The sequence below is a fragment of the Dendrobates tinctorius genome, unplaced genomic scaffold (genome assembly GCF_039654945.1).
Source record: "Dendrobates tinctorius isolate UK_male_01 unplaced genomic scaffold, ASM3965494v1 ptg000136l, whole genome shotgun sequence".
NCBI classification, from domain to species: domain Eukaryota; kingdom Metazoa; phylum Chordata; class Amphibia; order Anura; family Dendrobatidae; genus Dendrobates; species Dendrobates tinctorius.
In genome coordinates, this window is record NW_027361804.1 from 7482016 (window position 1) to 7501353 (window position 19338).

Here is a 19338-nt window from a genome sequence, read left to right on the forward strand (position 1 = left end):
ATGGAAGTCTTCAAACAGAGGCTGGACAGACATCTGACTGGGATGATTTAGCGAATCCTGCTTTGAGCAGGGGGTTGGACCAGATGGCCCAGGAGGTCCCTTCCAACTCTACGATTCTATGATTTAATGTAGGGCCCGCTGTGAGAAAGCTGGGTCTTCCTCAGAGGTCATGGGTCTTCCAGCAGGACAATGATCCAAAACACACTTCAAAAAGCACTAGAAAATGGTTTGAGAGGAAGCCCTGGAGACTTCTAAGGTGGCCAGCAATGAGTCCAGACCTGAATCCCATAGAACACCTGTGGAGAGATCTAAAAATGGCAGTTTGGAGAAGGCACCCTTCAAATATCAGGGACCTGGAGCAGTTTGCCAAAGAAGAATGGTCTAAAATTCCAGCAGAGCATTGTAAGAAACTCATTGATGGTTACCGGAAGCGGTTGGTCGCAGTTATTTTGGCTAAAGGTTGTGCAACCAAGTATTAGGCTGAGGGTGCCAATACTTTTGTCTGGCCCATTTTGGGAGTTTTGTGTGAAATGATCAATGTTTTGCTTTTTGCTTCATTCTCTTTTGTGTTTTTTCATTTAAGACAAATTAAATGAAGATAATAATACCAAAGAATTTGTGTTTGCAATCATTTTCAGGAAGAAACTGAGTATTATCTGACAGAATTGCAGGGGTGTCAATACTTTTGGCCATGACTGTACAAGAATATAACTACTATAATACTGCCCCTATGTACAAGAATATAACTACTATAATACTGCCCCTATGTACACGAATATAACTACTATAATACTGCTCCTATGTACAAGAATATAACTACTATAATACTGCTCCTATATACAAGAATATAACTACTATAATACTGCTCCTATGTACAAGAATATAACTACTATAATACTGCTCCTATGTACAAGAATATAACTACTATAATACTGCTCCTATATACAAGAATATAACTACTATAATACTGCCCCCTATGTACAAGAATATAACTACTATAATACTGCCCATATGTACAGAATATAACTACTATAATACTGCCCCTATGTACAAGAATATAACTACTATAATACTGCCCCTATGTACAAGAATATAACTACTATAATACTGCCCCTATGTACAAGAATATAACTACTATAATACTGCACCTATGTACAGAATATAACTACTATAATACTGCCCCTATGTACAAGAATATAACTACTATAATACTGCACCTATGTACAGAATATAACTACTATAATACTGCCCCTATGTACAAGAATATAACTACTATAATACTGCCCCTATGTACAAGAATATAACTACTATAATACTGCTCCTATGTACAAGAATATAACTACTATAATACTGCCCCTCATGTGCAGGAATATAAAAATTTGTTCACAGGATATCCAAGTTACAAACCTTGTTGTTGCTTATATTTCATGAATAACTCGGAATAAATTAGACTTTGAAGATTTTTATTTTGCAATGAGCCAAAAATGTAAGTAAAGTGCGTAAAATTAAGATCCAAGCTCTATATTACTGACGTAGGAGGGTTGCGGATGAAGAATATGAAGAAAATAAGATTATTATAGGATAATTCACCGATACATTTACAGAGATAAAGAAGGAAACAAAAGAAAATTACAGAAAAAAAATGTTTTAAAAAATAAAATAAAAAATTGGTAAAGTTACAAAAACCATAAACCACGGGGGGGGGGGGGATGGATATATGAGCGATTCCCTAATATAATAAAATGGCCTTAAAGGGAAAGTACGGATTTATTATAATCAGATGACATGGGTATCTTGGTCGGGGGTCTTCTCTGTAATGGGGGTAGTAACGATGGTGATCCTTTAATATTGCCCCATAGTTCTCAGCATCATTCTCTGCACCCCCGTCACCTGGAAGGAGTTCTTAGTGGCTAGGAGAGAAAAAGAATATAGAAAACTGGGTAAGAAACATAAAATACTGATGAATTTGGCTTTTATATCTTTCACAGTGATCTCCCAAATTTTGGATAATCAGCTCAATGGCGCCCACAAGGCTCGGACAGGGCAAATGATGGTCGGTTAGCCCTTTAGTCATCACATATCAATTTCTCATATTCTCCTTACTAATTGATTGTCTTACCATAGACCAAGCCAGTGTAGCCCCACCTAAAAGGAAAAAAAAAATTTGGTAATTTGCAAAAAAAAACAAACCATGGATTTTTGTGAGTACTCACCGTAAAATCCTTTTCTCCGAGACGCTCATTGGGGGACACAGATACTGTGGGTGTATGTTTCTGCCGCTAGGTGGCTGACACTAAGTGAAAAAAAGGTTAGCTCCTCCTCCGCCGTATACACCCTCGCCCCTATTGCGGGCGGAAATCAGTTTGGTGCCAAAGCGGTAGGAGGACAACAAATCAGCCTAAATACAGGTACAACATGTCCAAAGGGAAACACCACCCTTATATCAAATAAGTAAAGACATTCATTTAAACAAGAGCCAACTGGCTAATAGGGTGGGTGCTGTGTCCCCCCAATGAGCGTCTCGGAGAAAAGGATTTTACGGTGAGTACTCACAAAAATCCATGTTTCTCCTTCGTCTCATTGGGGGACACAGATGCTGTGGGACGTCTTAAAGCAGTCCCTGTGTGGGAGATTGACTCACCGATCCAAGCTACATGCACCTCCTGTTTAAAGGTGCGCCACCGTTGCTTGGAGAATCCTTCTACCCAGGCTTGCATCCGCCGAGGCCTGAGCATGGATATTATGTTTGGCAAATGTGTGCAGGCTGGACCAGGTTGCTGCCTTGCAAACCTGTTCTGTCGAAGCCTGATGCTGAAGCGCCCAAGAGGCGCCCACCGCCCGGGTAGAGTGCGCTCTGATCCCTGCTGGAATCGGCGTGCCTCTAATGCAGTAGGACTCCTGAATAGTCAAACGAATCCATCTGGCTATGGTCGACTTTGAGGCAGCGAGTCCCTTCCTGCGTTCTTCAGGGAGCACGAACAGCGTGTCCGTCTGAGGAAAGTGTGCCGTCCGCGACACGTACCTCCGGAGGGCTCTTACCAGGTCTAACGTGTGAAGAGCCTTCTTCCACACGGTGCACCGGTGCTGGACAAAATAAAGGCAAAACAACATCTTCCTTGATGTGAAAAAGAGGACACGACCTTCGGCAGAAAAGGAGGGGCTGGTCTGAGGACCACCTTATACCTATGGAAAGTGAGGAACGGAGCTCGACAGGATAGAGCCGCCAGCTCTGAAAACCCGACTGATGGCCACTAGGGGAACAACTTTCCAGGAAAGGTACCTCAAAGCGATATCCTGAAGCGGTTCCAATGAAGCTTCCTGCCGAACACTTTGGACCATGTTAAGAACCCAGGCGTCCATCGGCGCCATATAGGGAGGTATCAAGTGGGACACTCCCCGGATGAAAAGTTTTCACCTGCAAATTGGTAGCAACCCTGCACTGGAACAGGACGGAAGGCCAACATTTGTCTCCTGCGGAAACCTGGGGCAAAGCCCGAGTCTAATGCTCTACCGACTGAGCTATCCGGGCTCTCTGAGCCCGACTGGAGAAAAACCAAGATGTTGGAGATCGAGAATCTTAGCGGAGAAACACCGCGGCCTCGACATCAAGCAAAGAACACCTTCCAGGTGTGGTGGTAAATTCATGCAGAAGCAGGCCTCCGGGTGCTAATCGTTGTAGCGACCCCTTGCTCCCGAACCCTGCCTGGGTTAGAATCCAAGATTCAACGGCCCTGCCATCGAACACAGGGTCCGTGAGTTCGGGTGGCAAATTAGCCCTTGAGACGGTAGATCTGGGCGCTCTAGCAGGCGCCCAGGAACATCGGCGAGCAGCTGCCTTAGATCTGCTTACCACGCTCGACGGGGCCAGTCTGGGGCCAGCAGAAATCGCCAGCCTCCCTTCCGTCTTGATCCCTTTGCTGACTCTCGGGAGTAGTGGCAGTGGGGGAAATAGATATGGGAGGCGAAACTGGTTCCTTGGCAGAACCAACGCGTCCACCGCGAATGCCTGCGGGTACCTGGCCCGAGCGACATATGTGGGCACCTTGGCATTCACTCTGGAAGCCATCAGGTCCACATCCGGAGCTCCCCACAGTTGACAAATCTGTTGAAGAACTTCGGGATGTAGAGACCACTCTCCGGATGCAACACCCTGCCGGCTGAGGAAGTCTGCCGCCCAATTTTTCACGCCCGGGATGTGGACAGTGAAATCACCGAGTAGTTTGCTTCGGCCCACTGAAGAACATGCTCCACTTCCCGCATGGTTGTTCTGCTGCGGGTGCCCCCCTGACAAATTATGTAAACCACCGCCGTGGCGATGTCCGATGGAATCCGGACGGGGCGGCCTGCTAGAAAGTGATGAAACTTCTGCAGAGCCAGCCGAATTGCTCGTATCCCCAATAAGTTGATCGGGTGGCGTGTCACATGTGGCGACCACCGTTTCTGGGTTGTGTGGTGGCGAAACAGCGCTCCCCAACCGAGGTGACTGACGTCGATTGTCATTATCAGCCCCTGACATGGGGGGAAAGGTTTCCCCTAGGCCAGAGAGGAACTGGTTATCCACCATCCGAGCGACTGCCTGACTTGAGAGGACAGTTTGCACCGCCGATCGAGCATGAAAGGATTCTTGTCCCAGGCTGACACGAGGCGTGCTGCAGGGGGTGAAGGATGGAACTGGACGAAAGGTATCGCTTCGATTGCTGCCACCATTTTCCCTAGGATCCTTATCGCGGATCGGATGGTATGAGGGACTGGTTGGCGTAGTGTCCGGACTCATTGCCGGAGACTAGCGCCCTTTCCTGAGGGAGAATTATCAACCTTCAGCAAGTGTCGAAGATCATTCCTAGGAAGGAGATCCTCTGAGCTGGCACAAGCGATGATTTCTTTACATTGACCAACCATCTACGCGGCAAGAGTATCTAGCGTGTCTGTCGGCACCTTCCTCACATGCCCGTATTGACGGGCCCTTGACCAAGAGGTCGTCCAGATAAGGCAAGACGACTATGCCTCGAGAATGCAGTGTGGCCCTGACAATTGCCATAACCTTTGTGAACACTCTGGGAGCCGTGGCTAGCCCGAAGGGTAGCGCTACGAACTGAAAATGCTGAACGCTGATGGCGAAGCGTAGCCGCCTCTGATGAGGAGAAAAAAATGGGAATATGCAGAAATGCGTCCTGGCTGTCAATTGAGGCCAAGTATTCTCACTGCTCCATGACCGCTATGACTGAACGGAGACTCCATCCGGAAATGTCTGATCCTGATGAATTTGTTCAGAAGCTTTAGGTCCAAAAACAGGCCTGACAGACCCGTCCTTTTTGGGAACCGCAAAAAGGTTGGAATAGAACCCCTGAGCTCTTCTGTGTTCCGGCACTGGAACAATGACTCTGTTGTGCAGGAGTGACTTGATGGCTCCCAATAGAGCCCTTACCTGGGTATCCACCCTGGGAAGCCGGGAAAGAAAAAACCATCTTGGAGGGTATCTGATAAATTCAATTTTGTAACCTGAGAACACCAATTCTTTTACCCATGCGTCGTGAGCGATGTTGGCTCAGACGTGGTGAAAACAGAGTAGGCGGTCGCCCACCTTGCTGGTGTCGTCTGGTAAAGACCTCGAGTCATTTGGCCGATGATCCTTAGGATCTGGGTCCCCTCGATCTGACCTGTTGAGCACGCATTCTCCCCAATGGGTTGGCTCTATATGACCTGCCGCTCCCTATCCTGGTTGGGGCGGCCTGAGGTGGCGGAATTGGTAGTCCACCCGGAGTCTTTTAACGCATGACCCCGGACCGGTCTCCTATTCGGGTCCCGGACCAGGCTCAGGCTGCTTAGCGGCCGCCACCTGACCAATGCCGTCACGCCCGGCCTAGAATGGCCGGTTGCACTGCGAAAGGCCCGAAAACGTGCCTGAACCGGTTGACGAAAAAACGATTTAACCTTCTGTTGAGGGAGAAACCCGCTCTTTCCTCCTGTGGAGTCGGAGATAAGTTGATCCAAAAATAGGCGGGGAAGTCAAGGACTTCTTGGAAGTAGAATCGGCCCGCCATCCTCAACCATAGGGCTCTTCAGATAGAGATTGCATTAGCGGCAGCAAGTGCTGAACAATTGGCCGCATCCAAAGACGCATTCAATACATAATCTCTGGCTATCGTCATCTGACATGTGACAGCCGAGATCTCTGCAGGTAGATCCTGGTCCTGCGCGACCTTGTTTAATGTTTCTGACTATGATATCATAGCCTTGGCTACCCAAGTTGCTGCGAACGAAGGAGCGAGTGCAGACCCTGACGCCTCATATACTGAACGAGCTAGGCTCTCAATAAGGCAGTCCATGGGATCTTTAATCGAGGAAACACTAGGGACAGATAACAGGGTCTTAGTGGCCAGGCGTGAAACCGGAGGATCCACTATCGGGGATTCCATCCATTGTTTACGGAGGTCCGGATAACGCGTTTCGAGTGCCCTCTAACCCGAGAGAAATGCTGTTTTGGACGTTCTCTATGCCGCTGCACTATGTCCTCAAACTCAGGGTGAGAGGAAAAAATTCTGTGCGGCCGCTTCACTCGTTTACAGGCCACTTTATGCCCTGTAGCCGCTGCGGTATCATCCTCAATCCCCAGGGTCTGATTGATGGCTTCTATGAGGCTGTCTTCACGTGACTCTGGAGTGTCCAGGTCAATGGGCTCGACTGAGTCGCAATCTGAGGTCTGCTCGCTATCAACCACTGGTGACGGGGAGCGAGAAGCAGATCTTACGGATGCCGAAGGCACCGGATGGACTGGGCGACACCGTGTGGATTAGTTTCCCCCAGGTCTGCCTGGAGTGAGGGCGGCCCCTGCAGGCCGGAGGCTCCTGTGAGGTGGAGGTTCCCTCTAAAGGCGGCGAGACACTGTCCCTGCCCCTATCTGGGGCTTGAAGGGATTCTATTGCTCTCGTAAGCGCCGCCATGTACTGTGACAGTGATCGGGCCCACTCCGGGGGATTTGACACATTGGTCGCGGTCGCAGGGGAGGGCTCCTGGGCGCATTTGGATTCGCAGGCTTCGCATAAATGCTGGCTCTGCGCCCGCGGAAACGCAGCCCGACAAGAGATGCATGCCGCGTAAAAGAACGTGTGCGTCTTTGCTTTTTTTTTTTCGGACATGCTGTATCTGTCCTCTGCTGGGGATATGGGGAAGAGGTGGCCTCTCGGGCAGCACTTACCCCAGTTCTGCGCCCCCCCGACCTGGATGCTTCCTTTAAATCGCGCGCCGACATCTGTGGCGCACACCAGCCTGTAAAATCGCTCTAGGGGCGGTACTCCCACTTTGCGGCCTAGCCCGTGCTCCGAAGCCGGGGCCTCGATTTTTACCGCCGCCGAGTGCGGGCTGCCGGAAGTGACACGCGGCCCCGAGGGCGGAACTTCCGGCCGCGGCCTCGATTTTTCCCCTACCCAACCGGGGGGGGGGTGGGTGCGCAGTACCAAAAGTGGCGCTACTGACCGGCGCAGCGTTCCTGTCCTGACGGATCCAGCCCCTCTCTTGCATGGCTAGTGGACGCCGCGAGGCGTGCTGTGGCTGTGGGCTCCAGCCCGAATCTTCACAGGAGCCCTCCCCGACCCTCTCCTCACCGATGATCCTCTTCAGCCTGAGCGCAGGTATGTGAGGGGGTCTTTGATAAAAAATAGGATGGTGCAGGCACCCTAGCTCCATCCAACCCCTTCAGGGGGTGAGGAGAGGGACCGTCCGCCACCTTGCAGCACCGCCGTCTAGTGTTGGTGGAGCAGTGGGGGCCGCACGGACTAGTCTTGTGCCTCTGTGCAAGCCCATGGTTTCAATACCTAGGGGTGGTCAGGGCCAAGTCTGGCATAATGTCCCACGTCGCGGGAAAGGATACGTGGAGGGGCACTCGCACGTGCTCGCCCGTTGATGGTTTGGGGAAATCGGATCCTTTCAATAGGGTTGCGTTGCCCCTGTCTCATCTTCATAAAATAACAAACAAAAATAGAAGTCTGGTGAAAAGTCCCAGATATGTCCCTCGGTGCGGGAAAGTATACGCGGAGACGATACTCAACGCATGCTCGCCCGTTGATGGTTTGGGGAGATCGGACCCTTTCAATAGGATCCGTCGCCCCTGTCTCATCTTCATAGAATCATAGAATCGTAGAGTTGGAAGGGACCTCCTGGGCCATCTGGTCCAACCCCCTGCTCAAAGCAGGATTTGCTAAATCATCCCAGTCAGATGTCTGTCCAGCCTCTGTTTGAAGACTTCCATTGAAGGAGAACTCACCACTTCTCGTGGCAGCCTGTTCCACTCATTGATCACTCTAACTGTCAAAAAGTTTTTTCTAATATCTAATCTGTGTCTCCTCCCATTCAGTTTCATCCCATTGCTTCTAGTCTTTCCTTGTGCAAATGAGAGGAACTACTTTCTACTTTACTTCATAGTAAAGTAGAAAAAAAATAGAGAGATCCAGACTGTGTGTGCCTCCATAGGACACTAAGCTAAAAACTGATTTCCGCCTGCAATAGGGGAGAGGGTGTATACTGCGGAGGAGGAACTAACCTCTTTTTTTCACTTAGTGTCAGCCTCCTAGCGGCAGAAGCATACACCCACAGTATGTGTCCTCCAATGAGACAAAGGAGAAAAACAAAAACAAACTTCAACTAGAGCAACAAATATCCAAAGATCCAATGCGAATCTGCACACGGGTCTACGTGATGCATCAGAGGACAGAAATGGTAAAAGACAAACAGGACAACAAAGAGGAAGAGGATGTCTAGAAATATAGAGGAATACAAAAGATGAAGAAGAGAAGAAGGGGAAAAAAAAAAAAAAGAAAGAAGCCAAGACCATGAAATTAACAGGGAAGAAGAGGAAGGTAAGAAAGATGGTGTGGTAGAGGGAGGCGAGGAAGAAAGAGGGAGGCGAGGAAGAAAGAGGGAGGCGAGGAAGAAAGAGGGAGGCGAGGAAGAAAGAGGGAGGCGAGGAAGAAAGAGGGAGGCGAGGAAGAAAGAGGGAGGCGAGGAAGAAAGAGGGAGGCGAGGAAGAAAGAGGGAGGCGAGGAAGAAAGAGGGAGGCGAGGAAGAAAGAGGGAAGCGAGGAAGAAAGAGGGAAGCGAGGAAGAAAGAGGGAGGCGAGGAAGAAAGAGGGAGGCGAGGAAGAAAGAGGGAGGCGAGGAAGAAAGAGGGAGGCGAGGAAGAAAGAGGGAGGCGAGGAAGAAAGAGGGAGGCGAGGAAGAAAGAGGGAGGCGAGGAAGAAAGAGGGAGGCGAGGAAGAAAGAGGGAGGCGAGGAAGAAAGAGGGAGGCGAGGAAGAACAAGACAAATATTGGAAAACAAAGTGAAAGAATAAGATCAGGCAGAACTAGAGAAATAATGGAGACATAAAAGATAAAAAAGGAGGACATTGAAGATCAAGAAGAGAAGAAACAAAAGCACAAGAACATGACAAAAATGAAGCTGGAGGTAAAAACGAAGAAGTGCAAGACAAAAAAAACAAAAACAAGAAAGATACATTAAAGAGTAAAAAAAAAAAAGGGAAGAAGAACGAGCCAAGGAAGAACAACCTGAAAATAAAGAGGAAGGGGAAGAATAAGAGATAAGAAATAAAAGGATGAGGAAGACAAAGACTAAGAAAAGCATGTGGAAGAAATTAAAGTAAGTAAAGAGACAAAGAAAAGGGGGATAACTACAAAAATAAGATGTAAGAATATGAAGAACTAGGAGGAGGGAAGGAGTCCAATGAAAGATGGAAGTCCAATGGAAGAAGGAGGAGGAGAACGATAAGGAGAAGTCCAATGGAAGGAGGAGGAGGAGAACGATAAGGAGAAGTCCAATGGAAGGAGGAGGAGGAGAACGATAAGGAGAAGTCCAATGGAAGGAGGAGGAGGAGAACGATAAGGAGAAGTCCAATGGAAGGAGGAGGAGGAGAACGATAAGGAGAAGTCCAATGAAAGGAGGAGGAGAACGATAAGGAGAAGTCCAATGGAAGGAGGAGGAGGAGAACGATAAGGAGAAGTCCAATGGAAGGAGGAGGAGGAGAACGATAAGGAGAAGTCCAATGGAAGGAGGAGGAGGAGAACGATAAGGAGAAGTCCAATGGAAGGAGGAGGAGGAGAACGATAAGGAGAAGTCCAATGGAAGGAGGAGGAGGAGAACGATAAGGAGAAGTCCAATGGAAGGAGGAAGAGGAAGAGGAAGAGAAGGAGGAGGAGGAGGAAGGGAGGAAGGAAGGAAGGAAGAGGAGGAGAAGAAGGAAGAGAAACAGAAAGAGGAGAAGAAGGAAGAGGAGGAGTCAAATGGAAGGAGGAAGGAAGCAGAAAAAGCATGTTGTGGATGAATTCTCTCTCAAACAGGAGAGAGCACTTGATGCTAAAGACAGGAAAGCCCTGTAAGGACCGAGGTCTCTTTTTGTGGTGGTACCCTGGATCTAACACACTAATCTCCATAAATTACCAGTCCCAGCATCCATTGGGGTTGGTTGCAATGGTTCTGGCTTGAGGATACAGGATGATAAAGTTATTGAGATCGGCCACCTGGTTGTACCCGCCGTATCTGGCAAACTTGTCACTAATTTTCTCCCTGCAAAAATAAAATGAAATAAAATAGACAAAAGTCTAAATGACGAGACCATAAAATGTGCAGTGGGAAGCCTCAGGCCCTGCTCTAGGATTTAACACAATTATTAAGTTAGAAGGAAAAATCTTCTTTGGGGATAAACATTCTGTGGATATTTTGTCAACTGCCCCTTTAAGAACGAAAGCCCCTAAATCTTTGAACATCTTATAGGGGCTCGTTGGTTCTTCATTGTTATTTTCCTGCTCTAATGACTGAAGCCATGTAAATATAACCAATAGCACAAGGACCTCTTGTCATGTGACCTCCAAGCCTGTGACTGTGAAAAGGTCACATGACATGGACATCTAATGATGTTACCTTAGCAACCCCAGAGCAAGCAAGTTATTTTATGATTACCACGGAGCGAGAGCGAGGGCCTACTGAGGTGACAATCTAACCTGGGCTCTATTACTTTAGGGGGCACAAAAATGGCACAAATGGACCTTTCCCCCCTTAAAGTTTGCTAGGCGATATTACCTGCCCTGAAGACAGCCGTGGAAAGCAATATGGAGTCTGCACCCTGCAATGAATGGAGGTTTATAAAAAGTCTCATACTCACAAAACTACATAATTTCTTAGAAAAGAGAACTTTTGGGAACTTAAAGGGTCGTTCTGGTATTTGAAAAACATGGCCGCTTTCTATAACATAAAAAAAGTCCCAAATCCCCATGGCACTTACTTGATCCACTACTACAAGCTTTGGGAACGTAAATGTAGCCCGCGGTGTCCATCCCATAAGTAATAGCAGGTGCCAAATTGAAGAATTCTGATTGGTCAAAGAGGATTAGCTGAGAATAAAGCAGAGAATAAAATGAAACTTTCCCTCGTTTCGGAGTCAAGTTAGTAAGGGGGACAATGGACATAGTGCCCATTAATTGATCTCATGGCCTCACTGGAAATGGAGATATTTTACATTTAGGTTGGAGTTCCCCTTTAAATACCCATAATCCTACCTGTCCTGACTGTCCAGCGCTGCTGCTTGGTTTCTATGAAATAGCAGAACAACATAAATAGCATTCAAGAAACTTGGAAAAAAAAAAAAAGCGTTTTAAAAATTAATTATCTCCCCACCCACAAACATTTACCTGCAGGCCCCCGTGGATGTGATTCAGAGCTTCATAGGCCCCGTTATAGTTGCAGTTATTAATATACTCATTGTTCAGGGATCCGCAGGCTCCGCCATAGCTGTCAGTGGGCTGCCAAGGGAACATTTGTCATTGACCAAATCGACAATACTAATTTGAATTATACGTCGCTCCTCGGGGGCGGAGCTTCTTAGATAATATGAAGGTAATAACACAAGAAGGGAGAGTTTAAGGAAAACAGAAAATGGGAACTTTGCTACGCACATCATTTCTATGTATCTAGCGCCGTCTTATGCCCTATACACCAGTCACAACCAAAGCTGAAGTCTGCTGGTCACTGGAGCATTGTAGAAGATAATAGAAAAGTCACACCAGTGATAAGCTGTGAATAAACATGCCTGATAACAGATAAAGGTTCTTTTCTAAAGGTCAGCCAGCAGAACATTGACTGCAGCTCTGGAAGTAGCAAGGAGAGCTCATGAGGACGCAGCTGCGCTCACCATTGAATGCTCCGCCGCAATATTATACACCGTTTTAATGGCTCCAGAATTGATATATGCGGCGTAATAATCCTCCAGTTTCTTGGCCACACCTATAAGAGTGAAGAATAGAATGAAAAAAAAAAAAAACAAACTGCAAAACTGACACAAAAAATAAATATTATGCGAAACGTATCACACATGATGGGATTAGTTACCTAGCTCAGCAGACTGTATCACACATGATGGGATTAGATACCTAGCTCCGCAATCATGTGTGATATAGGATTAGATACCTAGCTCAGCAGAATATCACACGATTGCTGAGCTAGGTATCTAATCCTATTATGTGTGATACAGTCTGCTGAGCTAGGTATCTAATCCTATATCACACATGATTGCTGAGCTAGGTATCTAATCCTATTATGTGTGATACAGTCTGCTGAGCTAGGTATCTAATCCTAACAGTATCGCTCATAATAGGATAAGATACACAGCTCAGTAGACGTATCCAACATTTAAGGCTTAGATACAGCGACACAAGTGCCAACATATATCACGGGTTCGGATCTCACCCTGGACTAGGATGGAGTCCTTAGTTCCGGAGAAAATGAACACTCGGCCACGGGCCAGATTTGATAGAGGATCTATTAACCCCGTACTGGCGCAGGTCTCAGTGTACGCTTTTAGAGGGATCATGCTGATGCTGGAAGGATACTTCATACAAGCATTGGTCGCGGTCAGCGCGTTCCCAATGGCGCAGTAATACGGACCTGTAAGAAAACACATAACTCATGGGATACAAAATAATAAAAATGGCGGACGCGTCATGTGACAACCTAGAAAGATGGCGGCGAGTGACAACGGCGAACCAGCAAATCCCAGTTACCTCCTGCAAACATCCCGGCGCCCACAACTCTGCCAGAATGTGAGACGTGGAACTGGTTGGCCATATACGCCCCCGAGGAGGTGCCCGAAACAGACAGGGAGCTTTCCAGGTTGTAGGAGCCTGCGGACACAAGGCAGAGAGACGCATTTTACAACTTAGGCAGCGAAAATAAATCAAGTACCATCATAATAATCACATCTACATTACCGATACGATGAACAATCCTAATGGCAAATCGGCAGCATGATAGAAGTAGAAAAAAAAAAAAAAAAAAAAAGATCAAAAATAAAAAAATAAATTACTAAAATGTAAAATAATTGTAAAAAGATGTATAAAAAAAAAGGAAAAATGCAGATCAGAATGAAAAAAATGTTAAAGTGTAAAAATACTCAAAAATTGGTATAAAACCACCCAAAAAGTATATAAAAAAAACTCAAATAATGCTAAAGTGAAAAAAACAAACAAACTAAAAAATAGAAGACAAAAATGGTGAAAAAAGTAAAAAGAAAAAAAAAAATCAATATCAAATAAAAAAATAAAAATAGTGGCACTAAAAATAATGGAAAAGGGTAAACCCCCTCCCTGCAGTGCTCTGGGATGAAATATCTTTTAACTGATAGCTACTTTGAGACTTTTGTGATTAACATAAAGCAAAGGATAACCTTTTTGCAACACATCGGAAAGCGAGAGTCACCCTGTTCTCACCCAGTCGTGATTGTCCCGTGCAGAGGCCGATACAGGTCAATAGAAGTATATAGCGCTCCATCTTTGGTGGAGGAGTCCGCTCACCGCATCCGCACACACACGGGTTTTATACCCTCGCACAAACGAGCCGTAATCTCTGTGACCAGGTGTTTACAGGACCATGTGAAAAGCGCGAGCGCAGCAGATTTCCAGCTTCAGTAATGATTAATCACCGCTAACCTTCGTTATATGTCCATGAGGAAAAGTCCTCGAATTAAGAGACTTTATCCCGGCAGCAGATAGAGAGCAAATTGAAATCCATTCCCACCATGGACTGTTTCCATACATCAAACCCCCCAAACTGCTGAGCAAACTTGATCTACATCTGGAGAAGGTGGCAGGGAAGACACCGAAACATGGACGACCTGAGCATCCAATACTGCAAACATGAAGGACTCAGCCAAATGCCTCAAGGGATGGCTGGAGGTAAAAACCACCCACGCACCTTCCCAGACTGGTAGATCAAACTGAAGACATTGCCATTCACCTCCAAATTTAGCTCACAGTTTGCATCAGACTGTAAAGTCATCGAATAGGAGATATTATACCAATTAGAAGACTTCATAGCTCCTCAAGGGCGGAGACACCAAGATCATGTGCAGTCACCATAGCAACAGAGAAAAGAGAAATTCAGGAACTCTACTTCTGAACTCTTCTATGCAAATATTTGCTTTAAGTTAAGAGGAGGACATAGGAATAGTTTTATAGTATATTCTTGTACATAGGTGGCAGTATTATAGTAGTTATAATCTTGTACATAGGTGGCAGTATTATAGTAGTTATATTCTTGTACATAGGGGGCAGTATTATAGTAGTTATATTCTTCTATATAGGAGCAGTATTATAGTAGTTATATTCTTGTATATAGGAGCAGTATTATAGTAGTTATATTCTTGTACATAGGAGCAGTATTAGAGTAGTTATATTCTTGTACATAGGTGGCAGTATTATAGTAGTTATATTCTTGTACATAGGGGGCAGTATTATAGTAGTTATATTCTTGTACATAGGGGGCAGTATTATAGTAGTTATATTCTTGTACATAGGAGCAGTATTAGAGTAGTTATATTCTTGTACATAGGTGGCAGTATTATAGTAGTTATATTCTTGTACATAGGTGGCAGTATTATAGTAGTTATATTCTTGTACATAGGGGGCAGTATTATAGTGGTTATATTCTTGTATATAGGAGCAGTATTATAGTAGTTATATTCTTGTATATAGGAGCAGTATTATAGTAGTTATATTCTTGTACATAGGAGCAGTATTATAGTAGTTATATTCTTGTATATAGGAGCAGTATTATAGTTATATTCTTGTACATAGGGGCAGTATTATAGTAGTTATATTCTTGTATATAGGAGCAGTATTATAGTAGTTATATTCTTGTATATAGGAGCAGTATTATAGTAGTTATATTCTTGTATATAGGGTGCAGTATTATAGTAGTTATATTCTTGTATATAGGGGCAGTATTATAGTAGTTATATTCTTGTACATAGGGGCAGTATTATAGTAGTTATATTCTTGTACATAGGAGCAGTATTATAGTAGTTATATTCTTGTATATAGGGGCAGTATTATAGTAGTTATATTCTTGTAAATAGGGGCAGTATTATAGTAGTTATATTCTTGTACATAGGGGGCAGTATTAGAGTAGTTATATTCTTATAAATATGTCAATATTACAGTAGCTATATGTTAGTCTATGATTACTATATTTAGAATTCTATACATTTTATTGTTTCGGATGGATTTTGACCTCTTTGGTGTTGTATCCGGCAGCATGAAACAGATCTGGAGCAGTTTAGGTTTTCAGCTGCATATGAACACATTTCTTTATTTAAAGGCTCTAGCCTTCAGATTTACATCAGTTAATTAGATTTAAAAGACTTGTAGTTTAGTCCATTCACCGGCTCCTCAGGGGCGGGACCCACAGCACATCACAGTTCTGAAGTGCCGGAGCTGCATTGTTTCAGTCCATCAGTGGCAAATACTGGATGAGAAATGAGTAAAAAAGTGCAGAAAACATAGAATCCGGGATCCCATCTTCATTCTGCACGCAGTCCTCAGTCTGTGGCACAATTGTCAAACTAGAAAAAAAACAGAACACCCTCTTTGTTGTCCGAATAGTCCGGACCTTGGCAAGTAATCTCCTCGTGTCGAGACAATTTACAAAATATGTAAATACAGATGCCCCAGAGTTCCTTGTCATGTCCTCCTTCACTGGCCTACACGATGGGAGGCGCAGACCGTTTGCGTTGAGAGCTGCTGTTCGAGTTTCCGCGACGCTGAAAAAGGGGAAGAAAACCACAAGATTTTTATTATCAGCGGGTCCTGGGTATAAAATCATCATGAAGTTACAGATCGTCTTAAAAAAAAAAAAAAAAAAAGTTCTGCAACTTTCTAAGGTGCTGAAAGAAACAGGAGATGTGTAGTAAAATGGAGGAAATAATACACAGAGCATGCGGGAGAATTGCACTGAAAACTCTGCTGGCTTCCTGTTAGCTCTCAGGCGCAGCCCTCATCATACATCTATGGTATATCACATGTACGGGGGTCCGGGGATTAGGTTTCCGCCTTGTCGCCCCTTACCAACACATCTAGTTTTCCCAGACATAGCTGAACACTTGCTGGCAGCCATGGGCTGATCCTGCCGCCTCCGGTCACTCACCGGCAGCGCTCTTCCTCTGCTCGGACAACGTGTAGATCTCCTGCAGCTGCTTCTTCTGGTCATTGCTCAGCGAGGCGGTCAGGGAGTGATACCAGGCCGGGTCTCTGCTCTGTACACCTGTGAGTGACAGCGGCTCAGGATTTCTACTCTGGGGTTCTGAACGAAGCAAAAGGACATAAATGCCGACACTCACCCAACAAGGAGTCTGTGAAGAGTTGAAACTCATCCAGAGACCCGAGACAGTCCAGGGGGGTGCTGAACGCCTCCAGTGCCGTCTCTTCTAAGGCTTCGTCGTCCCAGTCCTCATCGTCATCCTCCTCCTCGTCCTCCCCGGGATTCTCCTGCATGGCCTGGCCGCTGGACTCCTCCTCGTCACTCTGGATCTCCTCTAATGGAAATATTAGAATTAGCACTGCGCAGCAGCACGCAGCTTGTCACGGGTTTTGCGCAGCTTGCTAGGGGCATTGCGCATGAGCATGCAGCTTGCTAGGGGAGTTGTGCATCAGCACGGAGCTTGCTAGGGGCATTGTGCAGCAGAACTAAACTTGTCACGGGTTCTGCGCAGCTTGCTAGGGGCAGCACGCAGCTTGCTAGGGGCATTGTGCAGCAGAACTGAAGTTGTCACGGGTTCTGCGCAGCTTGCTAGGGGAGCTACGCAGCAGCACACAGCTTGCTAGGGGCAGCACGCAGCTTGCTAGGGGCATTGCGCAGCAGCACGCAGCTTGCTAGGGGCATTGTGCAGCAGAACTGAAGTTGTCACGGGTTCTGCGCAGCTTGCTAGGTGAGCTACGCAGCAGCACGCAGCTTGCTAGGGGCAGCACGCAGCTTGCTAGGGGCATTGTGCAGCAGAACTGAAGTTGTCACGGGTTCTGCGCAGCTTGCTAGGGGAGCTACGCAGCAGCACGCAGCTTGCTAGGGGCAGCACGCAGCTTGCTAGGGGCATTGTGCAGCAGAACTGAAGTTGTCACGGGTTCTGCGCAGCTTGCTAGGGGAGCTACGCAGCAGCACGCAGCTTGCTAGGGGCAGCACGCAGCTTGCTAGGGGCATTGCGCAGCAGCACGCAGCTTGCTAGGGGCATTGTGCAGCAGAACTGAAGTTGTCACGGGTTCTGCGCAGCTTGCTAGGGGAGCTACGCAGCAGCACGCAGCTTGCTAGAGGCAGCACGCAGCTTGCTAGGGGCATTGCGCAGCAGCACGCAGCTTGCTAGGGGCATTGCACAGCAGCACGCTGCAGGCTTATGACCAATTTTTCCTAATTTCTTGTTCCCTTCATTCTAATGCATTTACCGTTCTCCTCGGTTTCGACTTTGTTGGCTCTGGATGACGTCCGCTTGTCTGGATGGTCCCGGTGAGCACGCACATGCTTCAGTCCGAGGAACAGCAGGAGAATCGAAGGCACGATGACGGAGGCCACGGCACTCACCGCAGCGGGTCTACCGGGGAGCTCCAGAAGGATGCTGAGGCCGATTATACACATTTTCCGGTCGTGCAGCCTGCAGGTGAGAAAGACAGGCAAGTCACAAAATGTAAGGCTGTCCACTTCTGTCTCCCAGTGATGGAGACTGCCGAGCCGTCAATGACCGGGACCCCAGGGATGGGAGGACTTACCCCAGGAAGCAGTCCGTGTCGTTGACCCACTGATTGATGAACTGCGCAGTGATCGGCTCCGAGCTGTGGGGGAATCGGATCTGCTCCAGGGTGTTCAGGAGCAGCGCCGGATTGTAGTACAGGGAGGCGATGGCCACCTGGAGGCACATGGTGCGCAGCTCGCTGGATTTTACTCCTCGCGTTAAACGCTCCAGGACCGCCTCCACGAAGAGTGGGATACACTAAGGGAAAACAGCAACAGCCCCAAGGTCAGCGTCCGTCATAGTGGAGAAACGCCATAGGCCGAATCATAGACCTCGCCTTGGATCATTACATAATTCTAGAAAATCCAGAGAAAAAACCCCATTTGCTAAATCCAGAAACAGCGCCATACATGTGTGTGGCCATGTCTGTAAGTGCAGCTCAGCTGAAATGACAGAAAGGGGTTTTGTAGAGTTGAAGGTTGTGATTCCTGGGATCCCCCCCCCCCCCGGGGATCTCCATGTCCGATTCAGATCTTGCTGAATGGAGCACAGGTCGATCAGGCTCGCCGCGCTGAACAGCTCGACCTCCGCTAAATTCAGGAAGGGCTTGGGATCCCAGAGATCGGACCCCCCCAAAAAAACCAAACAAATCTTTCAATCTTCTGAAACCCCTTAAAAGAAGCTTTTAAGCGATTCTTATGCGGACTCTAGCCAAAAACACCAGCAGCATTCCATACATCAGTCGTATAACCGCTGCCACCAATCACTGGCCTCAAAAGTCATGCAGTGAACATTAGAGTTGATGACTGGCAGGATGCTAAGTCAAGGGCCAGCAGACAGAGCCCTGCCAGTTTCCTCCTACCTGCGTCATCCCTGGTGATTTTTCTGGCTTGCAGGCCCGCGGGGTGATGTCACACGTGAATCGCGTTGCCATGTAGTGACGTCACACTTAGCCTAGTAAATGAGAAGCTGCTCTGGGAAGGAGGAGACTATCAGGACTCAGGTCCGACAGCCATGGACTACATATATGGCCGCCAGACCACACATGGCACGTCCGCCATGAGGCCCGTGATCGGCTGCAGCAGTCAGGTGACTGGTAATTAGGAGCTGTCACTTCTGGTACTGGCGGGTACCAGGGGAGCGCCAGCTCTGGAGTTGCAGGAATTTAAAGGTGAAGTTATGCTTAATTCTTTACTTTGGATGGTTTCCGACTCCAGGAAAAAAAAAAAAAAAAAAAGTTTCCCCATTATGTTGGTGAGACGACGGCTCGTCCGTTCCCCAAGGAAAAGAATATAAGCGCAATAGTAT

General features: G+C 47.0%; 2 protein-coding genes across 3 annotated transcripts in view; both read right to left on the reverse strand.

Annotated features, from left to right (window-relative positions):
- Nucleotides 1-1446: 1446 nt before the first annotated feature.
- Nucleotides 1447-15466, reverse strand: LOC141048556 (poly(3-hydroxybutyrate) depolymerase-like). Of its 2 annotated transcripts, XM_073544262.1 has the most exons (11): nucleotides 13748-15466; nucleotides 13043-13162; nucleotides 12729-12926; nucleotides 12175-12266; nucleotides 11675-11785; nucleotides 11543-11575; nucleotides 11269-11377; nucleotides 11067-11109; nucleotides 10428-10553; nucleotides 2120-2145; nucleotides 1447-1910 (listed from the first exon to the last, which is right to left on the reverse strand). In XM_073544262.1, exons 1-11 carry the CDS (start codon nucleotides 13806-13808, stop codon nucleotides 1843-1845), a joined length of 987 nt encoding a protein of 328 aa, XP_073400363.1. In that variant the 5' UTR covers nucleotides 13809-15466; the 3' UTR covers nucleotides 1447-1842. The 2 variants fall into 2 exon arrangements, 1 of the variants encoding a protein (XP_073400363.1); XR_012220086.1 differs by lacking the exons at nucleotides 10428-10553; nucleotides 11067-11109; nucleotides 11269-11377; ... (4 more) ...; nucleotides 13043-13162; nucleotides 13748-15466 and having other exon boundaries at nucleotides 2120-10422.
- Nucleotides 15467-15592: 126 nt separating this feature from the next.
- The window catches only part of IPO8 (importin 8), a 28105-nt gene continuing 24359 nt past the window's right edge, over nucleotides 15593-19338 (reverse strand). Inside the window, exons 21-25 of the mRNA XM_073544259.1 lie at nucleotides 18068-18288; nucleotides 17747-17952; nucleotides 16654-16848; nucleotides 16461-16577; nucleotides 15593-16077 (exon numbers count right to left, since the gene is read on the reverse strand). Coding sequence (XP_073400360.1) covers nucleotides 16010-16077; nucleotides 16461-16577; nucleotides 16654-16848; nucleotides 17747-17952; nucleotides 18068-18288 — 807 coding nt within the window. The 3' untranslated portion in view covers nucleotides 15593-16009. The remainder of the gene's footprint in view (nucleotides 16078-16460; nucleotides 16578-16653; nucleotides 16849-17746; nucleotides 17953-18067; nucleotides 18289-19338) is intronic.